Source organism: Micromesistius poutassou, assembly GCF_964030765.1.
Source record: "Micromesistius poutassou genome assembly, chromosome: 17".
NCBI classification, from domain to species: domain Eukaryota; kingdom Metazoa; phylum Chordata; class Actinopteri; order Gadiformes; family Gadidae; genus Micromesistius; species Micromesistius poutassou.
Genome location: NC_140287.1, coordinates 1,637,690 through 1,662,787, shown reverse-complemented (window position 1 = coordinate 1,662,787; position 25,098 = coordinate 1,637,690). Strand labels below are relative to the sequence as shown.

At 46.8% G+C, this 25,098-nt stretch overlaps 1 protein-coding gene across 1 annotated transcript in view; it reads left to right on the top strand.

Annotated features, from left to right (window-relative positions):
- Positions 1-24,630, top strand: part of gabrb1 (gamma-aminobutyric acid type A receptor subunit beta1) — a gene marked incomplete at both ends in the record, with an annotated part of 37,016 nt that extends 12,386 nt beyond the window's left edge. Inside the window, 6 exons of the mRNA XM_084482470.1 lie at positions 1,801-2,021; positions 12,207-12,289; positions 13,406-13,546; positions 14,804-14,956; positions 23,763-24,016; positions 24,289-24,630. Coding sequence (XP_084338596.1) covers positions 1,801-2,021; positions 12,207-12,289; positions 13,406-13,546; positions 14,804-14,956; positions 23,763-24,016; positions 24,289-24,630 — 1,194 coding nt within the window. The remainder of the gene's footprint in view (positions 1-1,800; positions 2,022-12,206; positions 12,290-13,405; positions 13,547-14,803; positions 14,957-23,762; positions 24,017-24,288) is intronic.
- Between the last annotated feature and the right edge of the window lie 468 nt (positions 24,631-25,098).

Below are 25,098 nucleotides of genomic sequence, written 5' to 3'. Positions count from 1 at the left end.
CAGGGCCCCCTCTAGGAGACGCGGTCCAGGACCAGGGCCCCCTCTAGGAGACGCGGTCCAGGACCAGGGCCCCCTCTAGGAGACAGGGTCCTGGACCAGGGCCCCCTCTAGGAGACAGGGTCCTGGACCAGGGCCCCCTCTAGGAGACAGGGTCCTGGACCTGGACCAGGGCCCCCTCTAGGAGACAGGGTCCTGGACCTGGACCAGGGCCCCCTCTAGGAGACAGGGTCCTGGACCAGGGCCCCCTCTAGGAGACAGGGTCCTGGACCTGGACCAGGGCCCCCTCTAGGAGACAGGGTCCTGGACCAGGGCCCCCTCTAGGAGACAGGGTCCTGGACCAGGGCCCCCTCTAGGAGACGCGGTCCTGGATGGATTCACTCCTGGATCATCTTTTATTCTTGAGAAACGTTATCTTTCAGGTTCACTAGTTAATAGCATCAGAAGTGACATATTCCCGGTTCCATAGCCGTCCTGACCACATCACAAAGAAGAAGAAACAAATGACTTAACGTTCTCCATCCACGTCTCCATGGTCGCTCCCTAGACGCCACCAGGTGACTCTTGCAGGCGTGCTGTCACTCCACCACTCCTACCACAACCCTACGTGCAATATGAAGAGATGACTTCATTTAGCGATGTGAATGTAAACGTAATGTTTGACTGTAGTCATGTAACTGTAGCTAACTGTAGGGATTATAATCATTACGATAGGAAGACCAAAAAGAAGAACCGGGCCGAGGTTACCATCCCCCTAAACCTGCAACAACGTCAAAGAAAAGTTGATCTAAACGTCACAAATCAAATAAATCTGAATGACCAAAACAAAAGTAAATCTGAACGAACAAATCTAAAATAAATACAAATGAACAAAACAAAATAATATCTAAAGGGACCAAAACAAAAGCCAAACGACTGAGCTAAAGATAGATATGGTGATTAGGACGCTGCTGTATGAACCACTCAGTGGAACGCGTCCTGACGGAGGGCAGCGCAGCCGGCGCCGCGCCCCGCCTGCGGTGGCGTCCGTCGGGGTGTGGAGGTCAAAGCAAATGGTTTTGTAAGGATGTGGACTGGAGGTCAGAGCAGGTTGGAGACATCAGCTGTGGTGGTCATGTGAACAGGCTGGTCCCCAAAGCATCAGATAATGTTCATTTCTTGCCGGGCGTTTTACCTAAAGACAGAATTTCCTGTATGTTTTAAAAGGCATTTGCGGGATGCCTTCAAATGGACTGTAAATAACCATTAAATAACCACTAACCATTAAAATGCTGGTACTGGAAGATGAAGAGGTGAAGTATCTTTGGGTGACACCTTTTAAATTGATTTCAGGCTACTTAGTTCTTAGATGGGGTTCTCCCCTTTAATATCGTCAGCCTCTTAAAGTAATGGCCTAAGTCATATTTTCAAGTTGTTCAGAAAACAGAAAAAACTGAACCATATATAGAGTATATTATACTCTATATATGGTTCAGTTTTTTCTGTTTTCTGAACAACTTGAAAATATGACATAGGCCATTACTTTAACAGGGTGACGATATTATTACTATATATGCTATATGGAATTTTAGCAGGTCAATTGCAAAAACACAACCTTGCAATGAACATATTTCATGAGTTTTTCATATTTCCCATACTTGTCTTGCTTCCTCTCTCTCTCACACACACACACACACACACACGCACACACACACACACGCACGCTGGCACACAAACACAAACACACACTGGGAATGCTAACTCTGGGTGGCTGACATTTACTACGCAACCGCTTTCGTGACGCCTGCTGTGCCTCCCCTCCAGGACTACACCATCACCATGTACTTCCAGCAGTCGTGGAGGGACAAGCGTCTCTCTTACACCGGGATCCCCCTCAACCTGACCCTGGACAACAGGGTGGCGGATCAGCTGTGGGTGCCAGACACCTACTTCATCAATGACAAGAAGTCCTTCGTCCACGGGGTGACAGTCAAGAACCGCATGATCCGACTGCATCCAGATGGCACGGTGCTGTACGGCCTCAGGTCAGTCTGTCAACGCTTACCTCTCGGACGGCTCCTGTCATGTTCTAATATAGTGTGGCTATGGCATTGGATGGCTCTAGTGTTAGATAACCTATATAAGGATAGATCAACCTGTTAACACACATATATAAAACATTCTAAGGAGAGGAAATCCCTGTTTGTTTGTGATGCTTGTATGGGTGTACCCTGACTGACAGCCCGTGTGATGCTTGTATGGGTGTACACTCGGTTTTCAGAAGGTATTCCTTAGCCAATTAAAGAATATCCACTTTGAAGAAGTGAAAGACCTCAACATGACAACATATTCATCTATAAATTATATTATTTTGCATTACTTGTGGACTTTTTGCAGTCATACTGCAAAAAGGCCAATATGTGATTAAAGCAGATTCAAATAGAATAGAATGTCACTGTCCAACCAAGGCTGCAAACCTGTCTAGGCTTTATGGACCATTTACATAATAATGAATTAGAGGCAGCTTTTTAGAGAGGACACAAGATTGATTTTAGCCGAAGAAAGAGAACAACACATATATATCAGTGATCAGGCCTCGCTGTCTGGAAATGTCCAAAAGAGGTTTGATTTCATGTTGTAAATACAGTTCCAGCCATACACTATCTACCTCAGTCAAAACATTGTTGGAACTTTTCCAACAAAGTTGTATCAACCTAATCATTTGTGAATCTCTGGGAGCTAAGTGAACAACATATGACATTTTGTTTTCGTGGGGCCTGGGGGGACTTCCTGCTGTTTCACAATTGTTTGATCAAGGTCAGTTATGATAAGGCCGGGTGTTAAAATGTTGAGGGAAACATTGGTGCTGTGCTCTATAACAGAGGGCTGTTATGACAGAGGGCTGTTATGACAGAGGGCTGTTATGACAGCCCTCTGTCATAACAGCCCTCTGTTATAACAGAGGGCTGTTGCAGTTGTGATTTGGTCCAGCAAAGGGCTGCTCAGTATTCAAAGCAATTGGTTCCACAACCAGAAAGAGCATTATTGCTTTATTTTGCACTTTTCGGGTATTTGGTGAGTATAAAAAGATAGATACAGAAGATACAGTGGTAAAAAACAACAGTGAAATTTGATATTAAATAAAGAATTTAAGAAATTAAATATACAAAATATGATCAAATGGTAAAGTGGTACAATGGTACACTCCTGTATAACATACTCTTGCCCGCTGTAATGTGAATGGCCCTTCATTTCCAAATCTTTAGAGAAGAAAGCTGACATTGGTGATATATTGCCCAAATGTACGACGGAAGAATGTTATTGTGACATAATGAATCGGCCATTACAATATCTCGTCCAGAGAGTGACAGTGACTCTCAGCGGTCACCTGTGATGTTTAGGCTTGCTGCATTGGCAACATTTATCAAAAATATATATCCTCCATCTGCCAGCGAGCCAATGTCTTTTATTTTATATTTCTGGAGCAGAATATGACTGAATCATTTATGGAGCTTTGCTCACCCTGCAGTGCTGAGCCCTTCCCCAGCTCTGGTGCGGGCTGTGGCCCGGCCCGAGCAGCGGGGGGTCAGCCTGGGAGGGCCAGGGAGGGCCAGTGGTCAGTAACTCTTTAAAGACATGATGGGCTTTGATGGGAGGAGGACGACGATGAAGATGACTTGACACTTTTAAAAATAGAGACAGCCGTTGTGTTTTTTTACTCTGCATATGCAAATCTGCCTCAATAGTTTTGAGGCAGAGTTGCATTTGCAATCGCGAGGCGGGGGGGGCGTTATAATGCTCTCACACGACAATGCATCGTAATCCTCCGCCTGCAATACGCTGTGATCATAATAATAATGAGCTCATGATGTAAACATTTTTTTATTTGTACATAAAACATTGGGTTTGAGTATTGACTGTACACACACACACACAGCTGACCAGGCACGTAACACCAGCCAGCCACCCCCCTCCCACCAGAGACAGGTACCCCCCTCCCACCCCACGGTGCGCCAGAGACAGGTACCCCCTCCCACCAGAGACAGGTACCCCCTCCCACCCCACGGTGCACCAGAGACAGGTACCCCCCTCCCACCCCACGGTGCACCAGAGACAGGTACCCCCTCCCACCCCACGGTGCACCAGAGACAGGTACCCCCTCCCACCCCACGGTGCGCCAGAGACAGGTACCCCCCGCCCACCAGAGACAGGTACCCCCCTCCCACCCCCCTCCCACCAGAGACAGGTACCCCCTCCCACCCCCCTCCCACCAGAGACAGGTACCCCCTCCCACCCCCCTCCCACCAGAGACAGGTACCCCCTCCCACCAAAGACAGGTACCCCCTCCCACCCCACGGTGCACCAGAGACAGGTACCCCCTCCCACCCCACGGTGCACCAGAGACAGGTACCCCCCTCCCACCCCACGGTGCACCAGAGACAGGTACCCCCCTCCCACCAGAGACAGGTACCCCCTCCCACCAGAGACAGGTACCCCCTCCCACCAGAGACAGGTACCCCCTCCCACCAGAGACAGGTACCCCCTCCCACCCCACGGTGCACCAGAGACAGGTACCCCCTCCCACCCCACGGTGCACCAGAGACAGGTACCCCCCTCCCACCCCCCTCCCACCAGAGACAGGTACCCCCCTCCCACCCCCCTCCCACCAGAGACAGGTACCCCCCTCCCACCCCACGGTGCACCAGAGACAGGTACCCCCCTCCCACCCCACGGTGCACCAGAGACAGGTACCCCCTCCCACCCCCCTCCCACCAGAGACAGGTACCCCCCTCCCACCCCACGGTGCACCAGAGACAGGTACCCCCCTCCCACCCCACGGTGCACCAGAGACAGGTACCCCCCTCCCACCCCACGGTGCACCAGAGACAGGTACCCCCCTCCCACCAGAGACAGGTACCCCCTCCCACCAGAGACAGGTACCCCCTCCCACCAGAGACAGGTACCCCCTCCCACCAGAGACAGGTACCCCCTCCCACCCCACGGTGCACCAGAGACAGGTACCCCCTCCCACCCCACGGTGCACCAGAGACAGGTACCCCCCTCCCACCCCCCTCCCACCAGAGACAGGTACCCCCCTCCCACCCCCCTCCCACCAGAGACAGGTACCCCCCTCCCACCCCACGGTGCACCAGAGACAGGTACCCCCCTCCCACCCCACGGTGCACCAGAGACAGGTACCCCCTCCCACCCCCCTCCCACCAGAGACAGGTACCCCCCTCCCACCCCACGGTGCACCAGAGACAGGTACCCCCCTCCCACCCCACGGTGCACCAGAGACAGGTACCCCCCTCCCACCCCACGGTGCACCAGAGACAGGTACCCCCTCCCACCAGAGACAGGTACCCCCTCCCACCCCACGGTGCACCAGAGACAGGTACCCCCTCCCACCCCACGGTGCACCAGAGACAGGTACCCCCCTCCCACCCCCCTCCCACCAGAGACAGGTACCCCCCTCCCACCCCACGGTGCACCAGAGACAGGTACCCCCCTCCCACCCCACGGTGCACCAGAGACAGGTACCCCCTCCCACCCCCCTCCCACCAGAGACAGGTACCCCCCTCCCACCCCACGGTGCACCAGAGACAGGTACCCCCCTCCCACCCCACGGTGCACCAGAGACAGGTACCCCCCTCCCACCCCACGGTGCACCAGAGACAGGTACCCCCCTCCCACCCCACGGTGCACCAGAGACAGGTACCCCCTCCCACCAGAGACAGGTACCCCCTCCCACCCCACGGTGCACCAGAGACAGGTACCCCTGTGCAGCGGGTGACCCTGAGGAGGCGACACGTGCAGCAGAGGACGACAGGTACCCGTGGTAGAGGCTCCACAATACTGCACACACCAGCAGGAAAGCTCACGCACACATTTGCCAACGACAGCAAATGCAACGGAGAGAGGGGTGCTTTTTTGGCATCGGACCTAGCGATGCGTGGCCACGGCAGCAGAGAATCTCCCCGGAAAGAATGTCCAGCACGCAGCTGGACCGCGGCACGAGCACACGATGGATCTGCTACAAAAGGGCTAGCATGTTAGCTTGTTCACTTCCTAGTTGTTGGTTGACATGGATCATTCTACCGTCCCTCCACCATATATATAAAAGCTGAACTATGTCTGTTTTTCAATCTGTTTTTCGCTAGGGCGCCGCCCCTCTGTGAAATATTCACTCGAATATATCTGCCAACTTTGAATCAACTATTATACATACAAAATAAATCAACAAAAATGCATAGCGTTTATCCTCGTTTAATTGTGTGATAGACCGTACTTGCCACTGCCAGCAACCATTTAAATGCGTATGAACGTCAATTCTTTGGGCTGGGCTTGTTATTGGTCATTCGAAATAAAGCCCTCCTCCAAGTCAGAGGTGCCAGCCACGATGAAGTCAATAGACCTCTGAAGAATAAGTCCCGCCTCCGAGGCTCCGGTTCCCTCTGTCAAATGTCTATGGGAGATAACATGGAGGTTATGAATGATCGTACGTAACAAACTCTGTAGGTGGCGGAGAAGTAAAAGCTGCGTCACGTTTGAACTACGCACTTTTTCCATCTAGCTTCGAATGGCTTTTTGGATTGGATTATTTTTGGATTGTCGGTGCCGTTAAAGTAGTAAACGATAATAAATGCTATTTTAACAGCACCGACAATCCAAAAAGCCAGTCGAAACTTGACCGATATACATTTGACCGAGGGAACCGGAGCCTCGGAGGCGGGACTTATTCTTCAGAGGTCTATGTAAGCTCGCAAACTTTTTGCTGTCTATCAAGCAGAGACGGCTTTTCACTGGCGCAAGAAAGTTCACCCTCGGGTCCCACCAGTGTCACCACATGATTGGACAATTCAGAGAATTAATCAAATAGGCTACCTCCCTCATCAGCATTCACGCAACACAACTACAGCAGAGAAGAGATAGATCGCTAACTAGCAGAGAGTTGTAAAAGCACTTTCCACCCATTTCTGTGGAGGAATTGGTCTCCTCAAGCAATGTTATACTTAAAGGGAGCAAGTAAAGTTACATATTAATTTAGTCTTTGAGCCTGTAGCATATAAACAAAATGTCCCATATTTCTAACTGCATTTGAAATAAACATTGAGACTCACAAAAAATGGACGCTATAGGACGATGGATGATCATGATTTGCCTCAATATCAGAAAAACAACAAAGGGTCAAATAGCAATGGCTGATGGAATGGCCATAGAGTAGGTCTGGATACGCAGTGTAAGCTGGGTAGAGAAGACAACTTCCTGTCTGACTCTCATTGTATCTTTCATGAACAAAGCATAAAAAAGACAAACTAATCTATAAAATAAAAAAAGAAGAAGCTAACTGTCCAACATCAACCTGGCTTACAAATTCTCATTACCAGCATAGATGGATGGCAGGGAAAGAGTGCTATGAGCTAGTTAAATAGTGTAACATATGGTGACCGTGTGCACCCGGTGCCGTGTTGATTGTCTTGTCTATATATACTTAAAGGGTGAGGTGATTATATGTATTAATATTCCCAAGGGATGACAACCCTTGGGTGGTCTATTTAAGCAATAGATCACGACAGGCTGTGGTATGTGCTCATTATACCACAGTTAAGGGGCGTTGTCAACCCCCTTCACTGTGGTATAATGAGAACATTTCACTGACTGAAGTGATCTATTGCTTTTATATATAAATAAGCAACAGTTAAAGTTCAAGGACAATGCAAAAAAACATTGTAACAGGTTACAGTACATGAAACAGATGTGTTCCATGTAGGATTCCTAGCCAAGGCTGATTTGCGACCACTTAAAAATGGTCATTACATATCACCATTACCAAAAATACATGAATTCCAATGAGCACATGGTCAGCAGTGTACAGGATGACCCTGTCCTGTTCCCCGTGAGGCTGAAGGCGAGCAGCAGCCAGCGTGACGGCGCTCCACCAGGTCTCTGGGAGCGCTGACTCGCTGTCCCCTCGTCACCAGGCCGGTCCACGGGGGCCAGGCCACGGGGGCCAGGCCACGGGGGCCAGGCCACAGGGGCCAGGCCACGGGGGCCGGTCCACGGGGGCCAGGCCACGCCGCCCCACCGGGCCGCTCTGGGTGATGAAGGCCGCCCACTTTACAACACATTCAACAAACAAAAGAGCATCTTCAGCAGCAGACTTGTGTCAGTGCACAACGGAGCGGCTGAGGACGCCCTCGGTCCCCATGGTCATCCAGCTGTTCATCACCGCACACCAGGGGAGAGAGAGACTCAGCGTGAGTCTCTCTCTCTCTCTCTCTCTCTCTCTCTCTCTCTCTCTCTCTCTCTCTCTCAGTCACTACGGTGGACAGGCTATATTTCCCCCCTATCTTGACTGTGGTCATAAACCCTGCTGGCTTTTAATCTATCTTAACAATTTATTCTAACTATCTGTTGTTCTACTGTCCTTAAAGTAGATCTTCATTATTCCTAAAGTATATCATTCTGTCAAGCAATTCATGTTCATTCATGTTCACATCATGTTCATACTCTCACCTTATTTATATTTATATTATATATATATATATATTCCTTTCATATTTAACAACAGACAATACTTTGCACTCATTATGTCCCTGCACTGTTTACTTTTGCACTACCACCGCTGCACATCCTCCTGCACCATAGCGCCTTATCATCACGGTCAGTGTATCACAGAATCTGTCTCATCAGGCCTTTAATCACTCCACATGCTCTGTACTCCTTACCCTTTCATTTTATGTACCTGTGAGTGTTTTAGATTCCTTTTATGTGTGTGAGATATGTGTGTGTATTTATAAGCTACTGGATGCCTAAAATGTCCCTATGGGATGAATGAAGTATCAATCTATCTATCTATCTGACCCTCCAGTTACAACGACCCTTCTCCTGTTTTGAATGCATTGTCGACTTATGATTGTTGCCTCGCCCTTGTTGTAAAACATGCAAATAGCCTATTTTTCAGATAATAGTTTGTGCAAGTGTGCAATAGTTTGACATATAACAAAATACAAACATCACATTGCCCAATAGTAGTATTGGTTATTGAGTCTGAGTCAAATTACTGCATAGCAGCAGGCATTATGATTGATCATGATTATTATTTAATGATGTCAAGATGCCGACCACCATGCAACCCTTTTAGATAGGATGGGTAGACTCAAGGAAGAGGTGGAATTAGAACCACAACGACAATTTTTCATTTCACGTTTCGTTTCACTTCATTCAAGCTGAACTTCCCTCTCTCTGGAGAGAGAGAAAAGCAGAATCCTAACTTCCGTGAGGTGATTAGTAGAGTTGTTTTCTGTTGCTCACTATGGTCTCACGGATTCCATCTGCATATATTTATAGGAATCGATTGGCTCGGTAAAGATTCATGTCAAGCATAGTTCCCCTCAAGCAGCCAACACCAGAACGTCTTTGACCAGAGGGCGGGGACTCAGGGGCTGGAACCAGGCCTCCCACATAGACAACAAAGTCATATACCTCTTCTGTTATGGACTGCATCAACAACTGGAGACAGTGCTGCGGTGCAAAGTCAACAAGCTGGCACTGAAGAACAAGGAGCTCATTTTGGGGACCCAAGGATCTCTCCTGTCCGCTAACACCCCGGTCCAGAAGGAACGGAAAAAACGTTAATTCTTATGGAGGCTAAAGAAAGTCTACCTGTGAATGTCTCCTTATATCACTGTACCATCTACAGCTGGCCCCTAGCTTATATCACTGTACCATCTACAGCTGGCATGACCCCTAGCTTATATCACTGTACCGTCTACAGCTGGCCCCTAGCTTATATCGCTGTACCGTCTACAGCTGGCCCCTAGCTTATATCACTGTACCATCTACAGCTGGCCCCTAGCTTATATCACTGTACCATCTACAGCTGGCCCCTAGCTTATATCACTGTACCATCTACAGCTGGCCCCTAGCTTATATCACTGTACCGTCTACAGCTGGCCCCTAGCTTATATCACTGTACCGTCTACAGCTGGCCCCTAGCTTATATCACTGTACCATCTACAGCTGGCCCCTAGCTTATATCACTGTACCGTCTACAGCTGGCCCCTAGCTTATATCACTGTACCATCTACAGCTGGCCAACCAGTCAATCACTTAGGAAATGCAGGTTGATCATGATTTACTAATGGATAAATAATATGGCCATCATCACTGAACATCCTTGTCTCTAAACCAAACCCATAGTATTCAGGGTCGGGCCTATCATCTAACACAAAGTGCATGGGCCTTGTAATCTAGCGTTGCTTTAGCAAAGAAGAACCATCTAGAACGGCATTTCCATGGTTTGCACTTAACCCACAGGAGGGATTCCCAAGGCAAGAGTGAGCTGTGAAAGATAGAAGAAGCGCTGTAGGGGAGATGCAAGATTAGGAAGAGACCAATACTTTGAAGAGATGCCTGATTGGTCAGAAATGAATAGTGCCATACTATGGCAGATATTCTCACAGCCTGTTTCAGTCACTAATGGCTGACAAATGGCTATGCCATTCCAAACAAATATCACTTAAATGATAGCTATTAGATCTTTACTACAGTACCTTTAAATTGAAACTAGCACAGCAGTCAATGTTTAACAAGCCCAACAACCGGAAGAAGCAGCTCCCATTTACTACCAATTGGTTATTGAATGTCTTCATGACATCACCAATGAGCTTCACCAATGAGCTTCACCAATGAGCTTCACCAATGAGCTTCACCAATGAGCTTCACCAATGAGCTTCACCAGGCCTGTGCACAACCTTTTGATATCATCTGATTCCCCGCTGGGTGACAACTCTGCTCCTCTCTTCAAATGACGGTCCAGAATATAGACCTCATGTCTGGTAACATGATTCCAGAGTTGATATCAACCTTTGGCCTACAATATAAATGACAATATAAATGAGGTGTGCTGTCCACTTATTTAAGATTGTTCATTTCTATAGATGAATGCAGAAAAGGTATACCTGTAGATTTATCTAGACTTGTGAAAACATAGGGGTTCGTAGGAGTAGTCGTAGTAAATGGACCTTTAACACGCTACTGGCCTGAGACTCTATTTTTACCCCAACACCCTCCCTTTCTAACTGTCTGTCCATGTCCACTCTCTCCGCACCTGTTTTATAATTTATCTGGAGCACTTCTTAATGCATGCAGCCTCTCAGAGGGTCGACAATCATATAATATTCTGCAATGTGGGAGAATATGAATATTCATTGCTGGATGTTTTTTTCATGTCTTGACGTTGTGGTGGCTGAATATAGACAGGCTGGACATTAGCTGTCATAAGACTGAGGACAGCTGGTCATGGCTAGTTGGAACACATTTTTATGGTTTTATGCATTTGAGTAGTACCTTATGTAGAAGTACTTTTGAGTAGTACCTTATGTGGAAGTACTTTGCTGGAACCGAACATGTGCAGGTACAACATGTACAACATGCTTATCATTGGCTTTATAATTGATAATAGAATTGTATCATGAAGGCTTTGTTACTGAGTATATGTCTCGCTACAGTGTGTCTATAGCAAGCAAGGGAGGGAATATACACAGAGCAACTTATGCTCAAGTGCTTCCCCATACAGTGGTAGAGGCGTGATGTACTACGTTCTAATAACTTCAGTCAATTAGAATCTGAACCATGTCACTTTTCTACTGCAGCTATTTACTCCATAAAAAAATATCTGAACTGGATAGTTTCTGAAAAATAAATCAAGCCCATCCACTAGTCAATCCATCCAGGGAATATTTCTGTATAAAATGTTCTGGTCCACTTTCAGGGTATTTTCAAACTATTTAAATCATTTATTTTTAATCAAATAATCTAAGTCAGCAATCTCCTGTGGGCATCTCCATATTCATATCAGGGGACCCCAAGGTTGGATAATACTTAAGGGCTAAGACAGGGATCATGTTCCGGCCTGATCTTCTGCAAAAGCATTAAGGAACCTTTGGAAACACGAGAGGTGTAATATTGTCCAAATGACAAAAACGGTCCAACAGAGGAGGACTGGGTACCGGTAGCAGCAACAGTTACACTTGTACACTTGTACACTTGTACACTTGTACACTTGTGAGTAACTCGTTAGTTGTGAGCCGTAAACAAACGTTGTTGAGGTCATTGTACACAGGTAACAACAAAAAATGTGATGCTGTCCCTAAAGTTGGTTACTCTAATGGCATTTGGTGAATGTGCATACATCATTTGGACACTTATTTTTTTCTCCCCATAAGGATCACAACTACGGCAGCCTGCATGATGGACTTGCGCAGATACCCATTGGACGAGCAGAACTGCACCTTGGAGATAGAGAGCTGTAAGTGAGTGTGTGTGTGTGTGTGTGTGTTCATATACGACTGTGGGTCCCAGGCAGTGGAGGCCATGCAGCACTTTAAACCAACTAATGCAAACTGCCATTTCTTGTTCAATTAAATGTGTCCAGATTGCTGCAGCTAAATAATAGATAGTACCTGCCTGCAAAGTCAAGGCTGTTCTTCAAGGTCGTACCAAAGACTCTGTGTTCGGTGTACTCCAAATTGGAGCTTAACAAGAAAGCAATGATGTTCCCCCTGGAATATCATCAAATTGTGTTAAATTCTATGTGAAGATCGACTGATAATCACAATTGTACTTGTACTTTATTTGAGAAACGGCAAAGCATCTGAGAGATTCATAGCGTGCTGTGGAGATTAAACACTTTTTTTGCAGTAAGTACATTTTTTTAGCAGTGTTTGTTGAAATGCAGACACTAGATTAGTCAAAAGTCACTAGTCAGTTGTGAAGATATGCTATTCAGCAAAGCTTTTCTTTAACTTCCAATGATTTAATTTACTATGAAATGATGTTCAAATGATGTGACTATACTTCTTATACTGGTTAGTTGACGCTTTTCGATCAAATATTTCCTTGCTGTGTAATATTATAATTACAGATGTAATTATACATTACTCTCACAAAACAGACCAAAAATAAGTGTGATGGGAAGGGTGCTGAAATGGGTGTTAACGGGATGTGAGCCTTCCTTTCACTTATTAAATGTATTTGACCAATCCTATCGAAGGAGGCATTTAACATTATACTTAGTATCTGTATACTGAAAAAACTTCAGATAAAAAGTTGTTAAGATATTGATATGTAAGATCCATGTTGCCGTTACGAAATAGCATGGATGTATAAGGAAATATGCATGCAGCCGTTCAGCACTGAAAGGCTCCCCTACTGGAATTACCCACACCACCCAGAAATAATAGTATTATGAAGATGCTTATACCTTCTATTTAACTAACCATGTTTTATTATTCACAATTTGTATGCAAAATATCAACAATTTAGACCAAAATTTATCAGAGTGTAAATATAACAATATCAGTATATCAGTGTTTGAAGGTAGCCCATATAGGCTGCATTGTTCCTGTGCCATGTGCCCGTACAGATGGATACACCACTGATGACATTGAGTTCTACTGGCAAGGAGGGAGTTCGGGGTCGGTCACGGGGGTGGAGAACATCGAACTTCCCCAGTTTTCCATTATGGACTATCAAACGCTCTCCAAGAAAGCAGTGTTTGCTACAGGTAACTGAAATTGATTGATAGTGATGTCAAAATGATCATATGGGATAAAAGACGTTTTCTTTATGTTCCTTGGAAATATGTCAACTGTCATGGCTGAAGGTTGAAGACATGTGGCAGAGTGACTCCTGTGTTTTTAAATCATCAGCCTGCCACTGCTACTTGCTCGGGCCGAGGAACGCTCCTTGGTATCTGTGTTGGGCTCCTTCAAGGTCTGCTGTGGAACTAAAGGAGCCCAGGGAAACAGGGAGGAATCATTTGGAACAAAATAAAGATAGCTAGATAAAGATAGATAGCTAGATAAAGATAGCCATGGCATGGGCTACCCTACAGCCAAGCACATGATGTACATGGAATCAATGACCTCTCTACCACTCACGTCAGCCCTGAGTCACTGATGTTAAAGCATGGAAAGGCGAGCTTTCTGCACCTCACAGATGAGGACATTTCTAAAGCTGTGGCTATAAGAAAGAACTACTGTAGCGTTTCTGTGACACATGAAGACAACAAGGACCTGAAGCTGTGTCTGACCCAGAAAAGGCGTTCCTCTAAGGTGTCAGAGAGGGATGTGTATGTGGACTGTAGGCTGGAGTTGAGTTGGAGTTGAAGGCACAATAAACTTCTGGCAATGCAAAGACAGCGGGTCAGCGGGATGGACAGAGGGCAGCAGAAAGCAGGGCAGCTCAGTGTGTTTTATAGCCTCTGACACCACCCTCCTTAAGGTGGGCTCCAAGGAGTCCCGGATCCTTAAAGGGTCCTTCTCTAGCTTGTTTACATAGCAGTGTAAGTGTAAGCACACATGCACCACACACACACACACTATGTTATTAAAATAATAATAGTATAATAATTATAATCTTCTGAACCAGTCTTCTGCAGTGAGCCCCTTGGCTCTGTGTCTCCAGACGGTATGCTGGATGTTACTGTAGTGTGTCTCCAGGTCTTGACTATATGCTGGATGTTACTGTAGTGTGTCTCCAGGTCTTGACTATATGCTGGATGTTACTGTAGTGTGTCTCCAGGTCTTGACTATATGCTGGATGTTACTGTAGTGTGTCTCCAGGTCTTGACTATATGCTGGATGTTACTGTAATGTGTCTCCAGGTCTTGACTATATGCTGGATGTTACTGTAGTGTGTCTCCAGGTCTTGACTATATGCTGGATGTTACTGTAGTGTGTCTCCAGGTCTTGACTATATGCTGGATGTTACTGTAGTGTGTCTCCAGGTCTTGACTATATGCTGGATGTTACCTTCACAGGTTCCTACCCACGGTTGTCGCTGAGCTTCAAGCTGAAGAGGAACATTGGGTACTTCATCCTGCAGACGTACATGCCCTCCACCCTGATCACCATCCTGTCCTGGGTCTCCTTCTGGATCAACTACGACGCCTCGGCCGCCAGAGTGGCCTTGGGTTCGTAATCACTCTGATCTTTGTGATTTGCTTCTTCATTATTTTTGACTCCTACTAACACGTCAAGCACCGAGCACCTCTACTGCAACATGTAGAGATGGAAGAGATGGGAACTTCACATTGCTACCATTTGTATCAAATAGTTATCTTATTTATTTAATTTTGTTGAATTTTTTTTTGCTGCAGAATAGACATAGAAGTTGGGATGTCAATCTGGTTTGTCTTTTGATTCTTTTGACTTTGGGACCGATGGGGAAATGGGTCAAGAGAAGGGCAGAGAGCGCGAGATGGTTCAGTTGTAGTTCAGTATCCGTAATGCTTTGAATAGCCTACATTCTCTACTTCATTACAAAGAAATTGTGTTTTGTTGATCCATTTGAAAAGCATTCAAATGGAAACTAATGTATACTTTGAGTCATTTATTAACCAGGTAATTCTTTACTTTAACTTGAGTAGGTTTCTCAAATGGTAATTTTTACCCATACTTGAGTAATTTTTGAGGGGAGTTGATTGGTACTTCTACTTGTCTATACATTTTCAATACTATCTCAACCCCTGCTCACTAGCTGCTTTTGCCCCAAAAGGCCACAGGAGCAAAATAAAAGGCTGGTTTGGTGACACTCATTGACATTCCTGAGTAACTTATAAGAAAGGAAAATAATCTCATGATTTCAAACGTTTTGGCAGGTATATTTCGAAAGATTCCACACAAGTGCAGTTCAAGTTGTGGATTGGCCTAAGTGATAGAAAACTTTTCGGCTATCCTCGTCCAAAGTGGTGCATTCATATTTGACACACCGAAAACGTGTAAATTGAACAGTGCTATCAGTCATGACATTCATTAAGGAAGTGGGTCAGTCAGTAATACACCAGTCACTCATTAGTCACTAATGAATAGAACAAAAACAAAACACCATTTAGCTAATGTGCCAATCTAATGCAATCATTGTATCTAAACAACTTCAATTTCTACGGCATTTTAATTTGTGTTTGCTCGAAGGCGATAGTCTCTTTAGGGAGTTGTGCTGATGGCAAAGAGGGGAATGGAGCTTCTTAGAATCTGTGTGGGGAACATGGAGGGTCTTGCAGGGTCTAACTTCACCAAAAATGGCAATGAAAACTTGGGTCAGTGTTCATGCCTACTTAACCCTGACCAGGTATTAGTTGAGTTCACTTACCATGCCTTACACTATATTTTTCACTCTGTGATTAACATACTATACAATATGTTTCAAATATTTTCCTGAATTCAAAGGAACAAATAATATTATAATAAAATGTCCCAATCATATGCAATTTATGGCTACCAAGCACTACAAAAAAATTCACAAAAATGTTTGAACCAGCAGATGTAATAATAGTTAAGAGAATTATATGAATTGCATCATAATAACAATATAATAACAACCTAACAATTGCTACAGAGAGAAATTATGAAAATAGCTTTACCTCCCTCTAATACTGACTTTAGTCTTTGGCTTAGACTCAGATTCACCATCCATCTGAAAATGTGAGTTTCAGGTTAAGAATTATCCTTTCATTAGTTAGAGTGCAAATATGTACAAAGGACGCTTCTGGGAATGACCATGTGCAACACACACACACACACACACACACGCACACACACACACACACACACACACACACACACACACACACACACGCACACACACACACACACACACACACACACACACACATACTCTTAGTGGTTCGGACTTTTGTGTTCAAGTATATGACCTCAGCCTCAAGCGTATTTCTGACCAATTGACAAAGCCTTCCCTCTGAATCACTGCGTGCATCCTAAATGCTAATTAGATGTGAGAGCCTTTTACATGGCTAGCCTTTACTCACTGCAACCATCTTAGCTAAATCACACAGAGTCGTTCTATAAAGAGCTCTGCATTTACATGTTCAAGGTCAACTGTGGTGGTGTTTTCATTGGAGTCGTGGCGCCCGTCTGCTGGTCTCTAGTGTGTGCTTCACGTCCCGTAGCGTCTTGCCGTGGCGTTGAATGCTTGGTGTTTACAGGGACTGGGATGATGTGTCCCCACTCGTTACACCACCGGAGCGCGCAGACCCCATGCTTGATCTGTCACTTGATGATACACCTGTAGGCCTTATCACACTGAGGCACACAGGTGCACCTCACAGTAATAGCAGCAATGTTTCAAACACATGAATGCAATTGGGCCTTACACTGCTTTTAAGTGCAGTTAGTTGCAAAGTAAACCTATTGATATTGTCCCACTTTCAGCGAGTCAACGTTACCATGGTAAATAAAAGTAAATAGGGGTTCAGGCTTGTCACAATTGGGTCAGGCATTCATCATTTTTCACAACAATTATGGAAATATGCATTTAATCACATGCATGAATGTGTTGTCTATTAATAGTCTGAGTTGAGTTTGTGATCAAACTCATCATTGCTAACACCTACAGGACATTTTAAAGGAATATTCCACCAAACATGCACATAATCCTAATATCCACTTAACCATCAAATACATTTGGTAAGGGACCTCATGTTCTCTGACCCCATTTTGGCTGGTTAATGTTTGGACTATTTTACCTTGAGGAGGAAGTGCAAACTTTAGTAATCACGCCAACAATGTAACCTACCTGTATTTTCATTAGTAGCCAACACAAGACGGAAGCATAGCCTCGGTTTAGGGTTGCTAACATTCAGGTGGTAGCCACAGCCATGGTGGCAGCTAAGGAAGTATCCACTGGATGGATTATTGGGGTCACCAGAGCAGCACTAGCACTGGAGTTCAACCCCATGAGAAGGGAGAGTCTGTCTTGAGATGTTATGGGTAAAAGGTGTTTGGGCGGTTTTGCAATACTCAAACACCTTGGTCTGCTACTAGTTTATGGTGAGGGTTGTCAAGGTTTGTCTACTTTAGCATTACTTTAAAGGTCCCATGGCATGCTACTTTATGGATGCTTTTATATAGCTGTTAGTGGGCCCCTAATACAGTACTTGAAGACGTTTAAGAAATTCAGCCTTGGTGCAGAGTTACAGCCACTACGAGCCAGTCCCACAATGAGCTCTCCACAAACGTGCCGTTTTTTAGAGGCGGGTCAAGGTGGAGGGTGGTGGTGTGGCCCTGAGCAGCAACACTTGCGTTACAGTGTGTGTATTCACACACACATACACACACACACACACACACACACGTGGCACTCGCACGGTCGTAGCTCATTGTCTCATTGGCGGGCCGAATTCTCTGGGCGGATCAAGCAGAGAAAGGGGAGGTAACATGTCCTGTATGACGACATACGGGGAAAATTCCAAATCAGCACGTATGAGTCTAGCTACTGGGGGACTATAGGGAGGCTAGGGAAACTCATATTAATGCTAGAAAACCTCATAAAGTGAAATTTTCATGCCATGGGACCTTTAAAGTGGGAGTCGACTCCCCATTCGGAATAGTAGTAAAAAATTGTGTTTTTTTTCTAATATTTATTTCCTACAAATAATGAAACAATTATTTGCTTTCGGGAAGAAAACATAAAAATAAACAGTGTCAAATAGCTGGTGACCGTGGTTGGTATTTAATATACATATAATATATTCTCTATATGATCATATTAAATAAAATAAAGGCAGAAAGTAGTACTAGGGCTGCTCGATTATGGAAAAAATCATAATCACAATTACTTTGGGCAATATTGAAATCACGATTATCCAAACTATTATTTTGAGTTCAAAATACGATGCATTTATTAGCATTTCTCTCCAAAAAAACACTTTGTAACTGAAAACTTTGAAATTTCCCTTGAAAAAAATGCACAAAATGTTAAAATAGAAAAATGTTGAAATCGAAAATAATGTATAAATATATATCCAGCCTTTCTGCAATCTCTATAAAACATTTATAATATACTTTTATAAAATAAATATACTAAAAATAAAAAAAATCGTTTCAACTCGTTATATTAGTTTGGAGATCGTTTGACCTGAAATCACAATCAAAATTGGATTAATTGCACAGCCCTACGTAGTACATACTGCGAGAGCTACACCACTACTTAGCGTTTGATCCGTTTTCTTTGACCTAACCGGTTTGCTGGCGTAGTTTATGATAACGTTTCTTCTCTTTGGTTTTCCTTTTGGAACCTGCAATATGTGAAGCATATTTAAGTTTGCCCGGGAGGAGGCGATTAGCTTTGCTCTGGCAGTGTAGCTAGTTCAGCTATACGCTGTGCTCACTGCTCAGTCAGCCTGTCACAAATAAGAACGATAGTTATGTTATTATAACTCTAGCTATGATTGTAGGCATAGCTGTCGAGCCTTCGCCCTATGGGCTTGTCCCGTGCGTGCACTCACGTGCACTGAAAATATCAACGTGGGCACCGCCCAGATTTCCCACGGCATACAGTGTAACGCAGCGCAGAGCAGCGTTCGCCCGCCACGCTACTCTTTCAGTAAGGGTCAGCAGGTGGGAAACTAGACGCCTACGATCATAGACCTAGAGTGATGATAACATAACCATCGGCCTACTTCATGTAGGCTATCTACATATCGTCTAGGCTTCGACTTATGGGCTAAGGTGAAGCTGCAGAGTCCGATTTATGTACTTCTGCTGGACCCCCAGTGTCAGGGGCCCCAGTCTCAGGGGCCCCAGTGTCAGGGACCCCAGTGTCAGGGGCCCCAGTGTCAGGGGCCCCAGTGTCCGGGGCCCCAGTGTCAGGGGCCCTAGTCTCAGGGACCCCAGTGTCAGGGGCCCCAGTGTCAGGGGCCCCAGTGTCAGGGGCCCCAGTGTCAGGGGCCCCAGTGTCAGGGGCCCCAGTGTCAGGGACCCACATCAGACTAAACATGCAGAGGATGTGCAAAACACAACAGCTAAATAAAAAACTCTAAATTCTCTGAAGAACACGCAAAGCAATGATCAGGAGAATAGAGGGAGTCTGTAACCTCTGACTCAACCCGTGTTTCATAGGATCCATGAAAAACTGGCAATGGAGAGCAACAGTGCTTCTCCTACGCCCGCTACCACGGGAGGCGGAGCTAGGAAAACCCAAGCTGCCGACTGCGGCGAGCAGCGAGGCCCCGCATACGTCCACCCCCAACGAGAGGCAGTAGAAGGACCGCTGGCAGGCGTCACAACGAACAGAGCAGCGAATCGGCTTCACAAAGCAACGAAGAAGCTCTAGTTCGCCGGTGAACACACAAACGTGCAAATCTGCCAACGAACGTACGCGACGATGGACTAAAGGTCCACACAAGCAAACAAATTCACGACTCCATGAACGCGTATTGTAGTATTTTTTTCACAAAAAAGACAAGGGTAACATCCATTGTAAATGGTTAGAGGACAGGATATTAAAGACGCCGGGGAAGACCATGACCAGCCGCTCAAATGTCCTCCAGAGCCCTAGAGTAGAGCCGCCACCGGCCACGCCCTGTGTTGAGCGGGCCGTAGCGGCCCGTGGCAGCAACACACAAACAACTGTTGTGTGGAATGGAACCAGTCGAGGCAGAGGCACAGTATCCCTCGACTCAAAGGACTGTAGATGTTCTCGGGGAGGAACGCAGGACTGGGTCTAAGCAGAGAGGAGAAGCTGTCCTCATTAAGCAACAAGCAGCTCGGGCTGACAGACAGAGCAGCCACCTCACCGGCACGTTGGCAGAACCCAAAGCAAATAAGAGAGCCGTCTTAAAGGACACAGCGTCCAAAGAGGGACAGAGGCTGGAAAGGGTTCCTGGATAACCCGCGCAACACAGTGGGAAGATCCCAGCGTCGTGTAAGCACGTGAGACAAGGGTTTGTGGAGCACTGTAGGAAACCAAGCTCACTGCCCACCTCACAAAGAGACGGGTCGACGTGGCTGTTGTCACAGCATTTAGAGAAAGTGCCCCCTTAACCCCCGCGCAGAGGGGGGAACAGGACCACATTACAATAAATATACTAATAAGATAAATAGGTAGTGCAAAAAGTGCAATAAAAAGACAATGTGTGAGAAGAGGAGGTAGGAGTGTGTATATGTGTGTGTGTGTGTGTGTGTGTGTGTGTGTGTGCGTGTGCGTGTGCGTGTGTGTGTGTGTGTGTGTGTGTGTGTGTGTGTGTGCGTGCGTGCGTGCGTGCGTGCGTGTGTGTGTGTGTGTGTGTGTGTGTGTGTGTGTGTGCGTGTGCGTGTATGTGCGTATGCATGTGCGCGTCTCAACGGGTCAGAGTCTGAGGTGGGGTACGGTATTTCAGTCCAGCTTGAATGTCCTCTGCCAGCAGTGTGATGGCTGCTGGGTAAAAACTGTTATGAAACCGCTTCCTCTTTGCTCTGATGTCTCCGGGCGCTGGTGCCTCAGCGCCCGGCCAGAGCGCGCCAGCGTTCAGGACGAGGCCGTTCTCCTCTCCATAGGCAGCGAGCTGTCCACCAGCTGCCTGTAGTGCGTCTCCTCACTGCCCTTGATGAGTCCCGGGATTGATGTGTCATCTGCAAATTTGTAAATATGACAAAGTTTGTGAGAGGATAAACAGTCATTGGTGTATAGTGTGAACAGTCTTGGGCTGAGGCAGCAGCCCTGAGGGGTCCCAGTGCTGATTGATAGGGCTGTGGATACCCTGTTCCCAACTCCAACCACCTGTGGGCTTTCTGTCAGGAAGTTGAGGATCAAGCTGCAGGTGGAAGAGGGCAGCCCAAGGCCTGCCAGTTCAGCCACTGGTTTAGTGGGCAGTACAGTATTAAAGGCTGTCCAGATGCTCCACGGCCGAGTGCAGGGCTAGTGCTACAGTGTCGTCCACTGATGGGAATAAGGGAGCCACCTGTTGGTTTATGTAAGCCGCCACGGACACGCTGTCCGTTCTGATCAGAACGTAGCAGCCACACACCAGGTGAGGAAAATTGTAAAGCACTTTCCTCACCGTGGCTCTAGCACACCGCAACGAGGCGCCCGTGAAGACGACCCCGTAACGCGGGGCACTACGCCGAAGGGAACATAGGCGTAGTGCCCCCCTGAGAAGTGAAGAGGGGCCTCCCCAGTATTCAAGGTTTGGTGATGGGTAGCAGGGTACAGAGAGCACCCTGAGCTTGTGTCGCCTGGAAACCAACCTCTCATGAGCAAGCCACTGCTGTAGTCTGTGCAAAAAGATCGGACACAGGGGAACCACGGGGTGGGCAGCTGCCATCAGCCCCAACAGAAGCGTGATAGACGCTCCGCGGTCACGCTCCTGCGAAAGCGGGAGAACGCCAAAGGAACCGCATTTGGCTGAGGAGGCGAGAGCTTCACTGTCATCGTGGCCGAGTCTAGGCAAAGCCCCAAGTAGACTAGCCAACAGCTGGGGAGCAGGAAACTCTCTTCCCACTTGATGGCGAAACCCATGGTGTCTCTTCTCGCAGCTTCCTCTGAGTGGCTCAGGATAAGCAGATCGTCGAGATAAAAAATCGACACACTATGAGGAGGTGCGCGGGGCATAGAGTAACCGGATGGGATGTGTCATACATGCGCCACACCCATAAAGGCAAGCAGGGAAATCTCCTGTGAGCCATGAGAATAGGAACGGATGGAAAAAAAACATCCTTGAGATCAAGGGATGTGAAGAACACAGTTCTCACTCTCTCAGAGCGACGCTCTGGTGGTGAGTTTCTGCATAACTGATTTGTTGAAAACGCAAGATCAAGAATCTCTTCTCCCAAGAGACGATCCACCTCCGGTGCAAAACCATGCTCGCTACGGGGTCCTGCAACCTAGTCTCCACCCCACATAGTGCTCAGAGAGAGGGCAGATCGCTGAGAAAAAACTGTCCGGCCCCTCCCACCTTCACATCGTGTGTGATGGTATTGCTCGTCTGCAAGCAGAGAATACCACTGCTAGTGGTGGATTTCATGATTAGTTTGAATGACTCAGTTCGCGTCGGTCAGTTCGCCAAGAAGAGTCGTTCGAATCGTTCGTTTGTTCGTTCGTTCGTATTTCCGGTAGCGGTGAATCATGATTCTCAGTCACTGAGTCGGTCAGACTCGGCTCCTCCCTCGTTCTCGTTCAAACGAATCACAATCGTGCAATGGTGCAAACGGTCATCATTCAACACAACATTAACTAAGTTCGTTTTAGCTGAGGAGCGCTTCATGTTAGAATCGGGATGTTGTTGCCCGTCTGGCTCTCGTGACTTCTCAGTCCTCGAGTCTTCACTGCTAAACACAGTCAGTGAACGAACGGCGAATTGCGAGTCAGCGACTAGTGGGTGGAGCTGGGAGTCGAGTCTCGGAGAACGAACGATACGAACGAGACAAACTGAAACGGGGAATCAGGTCGGTTCGTTCATGTTAAAGAGTCGTTTGTTCGAACTGATTTGTTCGCGAACGAGCCATCACTAACCACTGCAGGGCAGGCCGAAGCGACCAGGCCATAGAGGACTGTGCCACGAGCGTAAAGGGCTGCTCCTGCTTCTTCTTATAGCCAACAGCAGGGAGAAAGCAGGGAAAGCCAGGGTCTAGGAGACTGGTGCACGAGGCCGTACATGCGGCCTCACGCGACGAGTCCCCAGTCCCAGTCCCCAGTGCTCATGAAGCACACGGGGACGCCGCGTGGAGGCAGACGAACCCGGGCTGTACCACGCCGTCTAAATGCCGGACCACAACCTCCAGGCTGAAGGGAGGCAGAGGCAGTGTGGCAATGATGAAATGAAACTGAAGGGGATGTTCATTTATGCCACTTACACTCATTGATTGACTGATGTTAGCACGGGAAACAAAGATTGATTGCACGGAAAAGTAAAGATACACTGCCGCTTCATGTTGTGTGTCCACCTGTGTGCGTTCATGGAGGAGGCCTCCCTCTCGCTGACCCAGCTCGTCCTTTGTTTCCAGGCATAACCACGGTGCTGACGATGACCACCATCAACACCCATCTGAGGGAGACGCTGCCCAAGATTCCTTACGTCAAGGCCATCGACATTTACCTCATGGGCTGCTTCGTCTTCGTCTTCCTGGCTCTGCTGGAGTACGCGTTTGTCAACTACATCTTCTTCGGACGGGGCCCGCACCTGCAGAAGAAAGTGGCGGAGAAGGCTGCCAAGACCAACAACGAGAACAAGAGCCGGCTGGAGAGCAACAAAGTGCAAGTGGGTGAATGTATATTGCTTAATCCATAAGCCATAATGGATAATGGTATAATAAATAATACACATCTAAATACTGTCATATGGAATCACCAATCATAAGGAAGAAAATGTGTGTCACAATCAAATCACAATTTATTCTCACGCAACAAAACTGATACCATGACGCCCTAAAAGCATTACTGGTTTGACCTTCTGCGGTAGGTCGCGTTTTGGGGTTGTATGCCCCAAAACAAACCTGAAATGAAATTGTACCGTGGCATTTAACTTTCCAGGTGGACGCCCACGGCAACATCCTGCTGACCAACCTCACCAACGAGATGAGCGGCGCCGACATGATGGGGGCGCTCAACGACCCGCGCGTCACCATGTTCTCCTACGACAGTGCCAGCATACAGTACCGCAAGCCCATGACCAGCCGGGACATGTACGGCCGGCCCGCCCTGGACCGCCCCGTGGCCCACAAGAAGAGCCGCTTGCGGAGGAGGGCCTCGCAGCTCAAGGTGAAAATCCCGGACCTGACGGATGTCAATGCCATAGACAAGTGGTCGCGCGTCATCTTCCCCATCATCTTCACGTTCTTCAACCTGGTGTACTGGCTGTACTACGTCCACTAAAGGTCAAAGCCCGAGGCGCCACAAAAAAAAACCCGACTGGCGCTTTGCTTTCGTCGGATGGGTCCTTGTACAGTGTTGCGCAAAAAAAAGTGTGTCTGTGGGGGGGTGGGGGTGGGGGTGGGCGGGGGGTCAACTTATCCAACTAGTTTGTATAAATTCTATTGCTGAATACACACAAATCCCCTGGATGTCTTTTCAATGTAAATACGATTTAATATATAATATATAAATATACATATATAAGAGAAATATAATTTAATAAATGATCTCACCTTTTGATCTATTCATCAGTACAACAAATGAAATAGATTAAATTACACTAAGGGATTTTAAACGCACATGTTTTTCTGTTTGGATTTTGTGCCAAAAAGTTAGAGACAATGCTATTTCCTTTATTAGGTTTCCTACTCTCAGCTTACTTTATCGCACTCTGCATGCATATAAAACACAGCTTTTATTTGCTATTGA